Here is a 6,713-nt window from a genome sequence, read left to right on the forward strand (position 1 = left end):
CGCCTCGTTATTACTGAGGTGTGATGTTACAGATCAGCTCATGTTTTAATGATCCTGTCTACATGCTGGCCATCTGTGCCTCAGTCTCACAGATACATGAGCACAAATGCTTATCAGGACTTAATGATGGTGGATCAGTGCTGTCAAATGACTTAAAGCCTCATTTTGCTGCTTATTAATGCTTCATTGAAGTTATTTAGGATTTAGGGTGGGTTTCAAAAGTTTATTTTCCCTTTCAACAATTGTTTAACAATTCCTTTACCCTACGTGTCCATTGGTACAGAAGAAGCCTGTTCAAAAACAGCAAAGTTTTTCTTATGCTTTCCTTTCAATATGCAGTCTCTAAAATTCTCGTATATGCACGATTGCAGTTGGAAACTATTTTGTCACAACCTAACTTTAGCGACGCCAATTGAAATCTGAATTAAATTACACATGCAGTTATGAGATTTAAGTACTGAGTGTATAGATTCCACAATGACGTACAGTTAAAGATATGTTTTAACTGGTGTTTCATGGTTTGTTTTTTGTTTTTACAATTTTGCCTTTTATTTGCAGCTCAACATTTGGCGTTATGGAGATTTCCGTGATGACGACGCAGATGAGTTCGGGTACCGCCGCTAAGTCATTGTCCCAAAGACCTTGTGGAAGACGGGATGCATTTGCAGAGAACACAAAAATCATGAAAAAAACTCAAAACATTAGAATGCTCTTTTTTCTAACGTTGAACATTTGCCTCTGTCCGTTTTTTTTATTTTGTTTAGTTCGTTTTTTTTTTTTTACTCTGTGCATATCCTCTCTTCTGCCCAAGGACTTTTTCTTATCATTTTCTTTACTTTTTTTTTTAAAGCAAGTAGGCTACAGATAAAGCTACCTGTAGCTGCTTTAAGTAGGACCAATTTATTTACCTTAATCTCTTAATTTTGACATGATAGCCAAACATCTTGTTCATGTATATTTTTAGCCAATCACCAGCTGTCAAACCCCATCATAGCAAACCTGATCTGCCCAATCAGATTTCTATATTTTGGGGCAAGATTTTTAAAGAAATGAGGGGGATGCACAGAGCAACCATGAACTCAAAAGCTTGCTGAGAAAATGCCGCCTCAATCATGAGATTCTATATTTGGGATATATGGATATTTTGAAGGTAGATCAAAACTAACCAAGTGAACTGACTGAACGTATTTTTGTCTCTCTCTGATGTGATCTGAGTGTTCAGTGACATTTCTGGGCATTTGTGTAGGATGTGTGTTTTCTCTTTCTCTGTGGCAAAAGAACCGCTACCAGCACCTTTACAAGCGTCTCTGGGCTTCTTCCCTGTGAGGTTTACTCAACGGTCATCGTTTCTTCTTTTCCTGCTCTTGCCGCCATACGGAAACAGTGTATGAATTTGTTTCTTTCTGAGGTAGACCCTGTCATTGTATTTAAATCTGATGAATAAAAAATTAGCAAAGTGCCTTGTTGTCTGACTGGTTTTGAGGGATGTGGTGATGGTGAGTTCCTTTCTTTGACTATTTACAACATGGTATACTATAGTAACTATAGTGTTTTTAAATGTGCCTCTAAATGACACCAAACTATTTTACAATGGCAAAACACCATAACAACAACAACTGCTTAAACTGAGAAAAATTGTTTCTGGTAATTTCACTGATTTGATATTAATTTACACAATTACTATGGACGAAATATAATTTTAAGTCAAATTTACAACACAAAGTTGTTAATGATCTTTGTAAGTATCAAAGTTAATTGTGAATTACAATTTGAAGTAACAATTTGTCACCTTATACCTACATACACTGTTGTTCATAAGTTGGGGGTCAGCTTTGGAAAGTCTTTTAGGCTATTTGATCAAAATTACAGTGAAAACAGTAATATTGTGAAATATTATTGCAATAAAAAAAGAACTGGTCTCTTTTAATATATTTTATTCCTGTGATGGCAATTTTCAGTATTACTATCAATATTACTATCAATATTGAAAACGGTTGTTCTGCTTAATATCTGCTTAAACAAATATCTACAAAGATATGATTTTTTTGCAGGATTTTTTAATAGAAAATTAAAAAGAACGATGAATTTGAAATAGAAATATTTTGTAACATTATGAATGTCTTGTTTAAAAACTTACTGACCCCAAACTTTTGAACAGTAGTCATGTATTACAATGCAGAAACCACGTGTTTTAAATTACATTTGTGCATTTGCAAAGTGTGAAATAAATGAAATATGTAAACAACATGGACCAAAGACATGTAAACGACCAAAAACGGGAAGATGATACTCTAAAAAAGAACAGAATGCTCACGCAAACCTGTTTTTTCTCATCATAGTCGTGATGTTGCCCATTACAGTTCAGTACAGGCATCAGAACCGTGTCTCTTCGTAGCAGATCGTTTGTGTGTGATAGATAGGGATGTGACGGTGAGGAAATTTTCCCGCCGGTTAATCGACATGACAACACTGATAATACTGGTATCACTGCTGGGCGGGGTTCCCTCTTTTGCACCTCGCTTTTAAAATCGATAATTTGGAAGTGAAAGTAAAATGCGCACAGGCATTCATAACCGTATGGGGCAGAGTGAGCGTTTTCAATTAATTCCTATAGAAGTTAAGCTTCCATAGGAATGAACTGAAAACGCTCGCTCTGCTCCAGTGGACATGCACCGTTATGAATGCATGTGCGGATGTGCACATTTTACTTTCACCTTCAAATTGCCAATTCAGGAGCAGCAATTGCTTGAATGCTGGGTTCATTATTATTCTTAATGAAAAACACAACAAACAGTACATTGACAAACTTGTATAAATGGTGCTTTTACATTTAGCTTTGAAACCAAATCTTCCGCAGTCATCTTGTCAGTCAAGAGTGAGGTGAAATCTGATTCCTGCTGCTGATCTGTGCTGCGACTTTTGTTCAGCTCACGCTGAACTGAGCAGATGCATTTAGTTTTTAATTGTAGTGTCTGTTCTGGAACTAAAGTAAATTATTTTTATTACTGTAAAAAATTCTAAACGACGTGGGGGGGCGGTGCCGCGGTGGGCACCTTTACACATTTTAGCTCTCCACGAGTTCTCAGCTGGTCGAAAACCATCACATGTAGGATACGTACATACAACGAGCGCATTTATCCCAGTACACAGTCAGGTTGTGAACGTATCCCTATGCCTTTAGGTTCCGTGTTAAAAATGCCAATGTGAACGCTAAGCGCACCACGGCTAAATGTTTGGTTTTTAGGTCCGGAGACTACGGACCAAACGAAACAAGCGAACTGAACTACAAATGTGAACACACCTAAAATAATGCAGACAACTTGTTTTAACCACAATTGGTTTCAGAACAGTGGAACTTCCACTCAGTATGACAGCGGTGAGCATTGGGTCTCTAGCTGAAACTGCAGAGACTCACTTGAGAACTAGCCTGTGTTTGAGGCTTTAGCTGAATGGCCCTCATCTCTGCTGAAAACATCATCGCATCTGTTCTCCACTGCCCTAATGAACCATGAGCACCCTGGTTTTGCCCTGTGCAACTCAGGCTATTTATTAGCTCTGTGAGAAAGGGTTTTTGTATTAGATCATGGTATAATGTAGTTCTCTAATGTTAGTTTATGACTTTCAGAACAGAGATTCAGCCCAGATTTCTGCCTCATTGCTGCACTGATGTGCTGCTTCAGGTTTAGCATGTCCCTTCATTAAGTCAAAACACTGGAAATCACTTCTCTCTTTTTTTCAGGTTAATGAGATCTAACTTTACATTCATATACACATATTTTTTAGCCTTTAACAGAAGGACATCATGTCCTTTTCTTGTCAAATGAATACAGACCTTATCTCCATTTTAAATGTCCTGTCCTCAGTGAATCTAGTAATGTTCAGCTTGATTAGCTCAGTTCTTTGACCTCCCTAAACCTTTTATGTTAAATAATTTAAGAACTCAAACCTGTATATATATTCACTTGAATTGAGAAATGTCGCTAGACATTCTGCAGAATGTGGTGCTTTTAACAGAAGACGAGGTGTAATTGCTCAGATTAACATTAAGTAGGTTAAGTCGTAACGCAGCAGGAAAGTGTTGTGGCGAACACATTGTGTCCCAGTGCTCTTTTTCTTTTCATTAATTTCATGTCTCCGCTTCACTATACAATTATTAAAGGTGCAGTAAGCGAATTTTGAAAAACGCTGTTGAATGTGGATCAGATCGAGCACCACAACAAACTTGTAGCCAGTCAGCAGTCGGGGGTGTGTTCATTCATGATGGAAGAGTGAGCTGAGCAAGAGGGAGATTTGAAGAAAGACAGATGGCTGAGAGAGACATTACAAAATGGAATATCACTGGAAAAAGGTGGTTATGATCAGGCATACTGCACCTTTAAAAGATAGAAAAAAAATGATTGTTTAGTGTATAAATTAGGATGATTTAGGAGAGCTGAAAGTTTTGTCCCAATCGTTACTATTTCTACTCTTTGTTTTCCAGGCAGGTGTTTAATGTTTGGTGTTATAAATTGTTAATTTTACTTAAAGATGTGCAGAATGTTTTAGCAGTAGCAGATTTTTCGCCCCTGTCCTTCCATATTTCTCCTTTCATCCTCATGCCTGTCAGTCCTCAGGGGGAGGATAAACACCCCGCTGCTGTTTTAACCTCTTTCATCATGGAATATCAACTATATGAGTGTTTAAGTGTGCCACATTCCACATGGAATACATACGGTGTCCTAAAACTACATATAGATATAGATATATTGGATATAGATGTATTAATGTGTGTTGCACATGACTGTTGCACAGTCAGAGTGCTTTGGTCCATCTATGTGGTTGTGTGACACTCACCTGCTTGCATCTCTTGTTTTCTCTCTTCTCCCTCTCATTCATGTGTTCTCTATGATGTGGACACTGGATGTGAGATGGAACAAAAGATGACGCATATGTCAATAGTCAATCTCAATAGGAAATATATAGCTGTGATTATTCATAAGTTTATTCAAGTCTCATCATTTAATCAATGAAGTGACTTGAATTTCTCAGTGAAAGCTGTGTGGCTTCAGTAGAGTTGGGATATCATGTACAAGTATAGACTACTTTTGTGGTTCTTTTTTGAAGTTTGAAATCTTCAGTTTTTGTTGCAGCTGCATTGAAGAGTGACCAGCATAGTACTTCAAAATCCTCCTTTTGTGCTCTACAGAAAGTAATACAGCTTTGGAAAGTTACAGATGGTGAGTAAAAGATGAAAATTCTCTTTAAATGAACATAGGATTAGTTTCTAAGCATCCGACAAAGCTTGTCTGTCACACTGTGCACTTGTACAACATGACAAACGCTTCTCTTGACAATAGACAGTATATTAGGCACTGTGCAGACTGCATTGATATAGTCACTTCTTTTGCTCAGTACTTTTAAAATGTTCTAATGTTTAAAATGAAATCCAATGGAGATGTGCTCTTCACACTCAATATTTAAAAACTAGCTACAAACCAGAGGTCAGTATTTGTTTTTTGTTTTCTTCCAGCAAATTGTATTCTGGCAGATCTGCTCAGTTGCTCAGCTGCATTCGTTTCTTGTTTGACATCAGCCAAAAGAGCAGAAAAACAGCATAAATTCAAGAAATGGATGTACAACCATGAACTTGAGGTGCGGTCAGAATCTCAATGTATTTTTTTTTCTACATCGGAAGGTCTGAATGGTGTTACAGATTTTTTACGGCTGACATTATTATAAAATGGTTTGGATTCGATTAATTCCATCCAGTCTTGTGAAATCAGACTGCAACTAATAATATTAAATTATTGAATTCTCAGTAGCAGCAAACTCTGATCCCTGACTCAGTCTCTCGGGGCAGTGCAAGTAGCTCTTATGAGCCGGCTTCCTCTCTCAGAGGCTTACGTGTCTTCTGCATGCGTCTCAGTGACCTCCAGATGCTCAGGAGAGGTCTGTGTGAGAGCCAAGAGTGAAAGAGGGAAATACTGTGGTCTTGTTGGGTAGAGGGCACCTCTAATGGAGGTTGTGTGAGAGGATTTCTACCTCCGACAGCCATGTGCCTCACACTGCGAGGCAGATTGGTTAGCATGAGGAGTCCAGAATAACTGTTTCTTCTCACTCATCATTCTATTAGATCATTACGGCAGCCAGATGATGAAAAAAAGATCCTGGATAAACTTATGAAATGATCAAGGGCATATATCCCCATCATATGTGAATATAATTACTGTGGTCTTGAATCAATTGAATAATTTTGGATTCTCATTAGCAGAGCTCCACAGAGATAAATGACAGAGTGTTTGTCTTTTGAGTGTCACTGAGATTCACTTATATTCTCTTGATGAAAGCTATATGCATCTACCTAAATTACAGTTTGAAGCAAATTCCCGACATAAAGGCTGTTCCAAACCTATGCTGCATAAGATAAAAATATATATTTTTTGGCAATACTTTATTTTACAGTGCCCTTGTTGCATGTTACTTGTATAGTAATAACAGTAATTTATGCATAATTATTACATGCAATTAACCCTAAATTAAACCCTATTCTCACCTAGCCCTATTGTAAGTATGTGTTGTTAATCAATATTGCTCAGTACAAGGACACCTTAAAATAAAGTGTAACCAACCACCATACATAAATTTTTTACTACTATTGTTAAGGCCCGTTCACACCAAGAACGATAACCAAATATAACTGTAATAACTATATTAGCATTCGCACCAACGGACGA

At 37.4% G+C, this 6,713-nt stretch overlaps 1 protein-coding gene across 1 annotated transcript in view; it reads left to right on the forward strand.

Annotated features, from left to right (window-relative positions):
- snd1 (staphylococcal nuclease and tudor domain containing 1) overlaps window positions 1–1,459 on the forward strand; it is a 170,218-nt gene extending 168,759 nt beyond the window's left edge. The window contains exon 24 of the mRNA XM_084110583.1: window positions 559–1,459. Coding sequence (XP_083966709.1) covers window positions 559–624 — 66 coding nt within the window. The 3' untranslated portion in view covers window positions 625–1,459. The remainder of the gene's footprint in view (window positions 1–558) is intronic.
- The last annotated feature ends 5,254 nt before the right edge of the window (window positions 1,460–6,713 follow it).

The sequence above is a fragment of the Abramis brama genome (assembly GCF_963993115.1).
Source record: "Abramis brama genome assembly, chromosome: 4".
NCBI lineage: Eukaryota > Metazoa > Chordata > Actinopteri > Cypriniformes > Leuciscidae > Abramis > Abramis brama.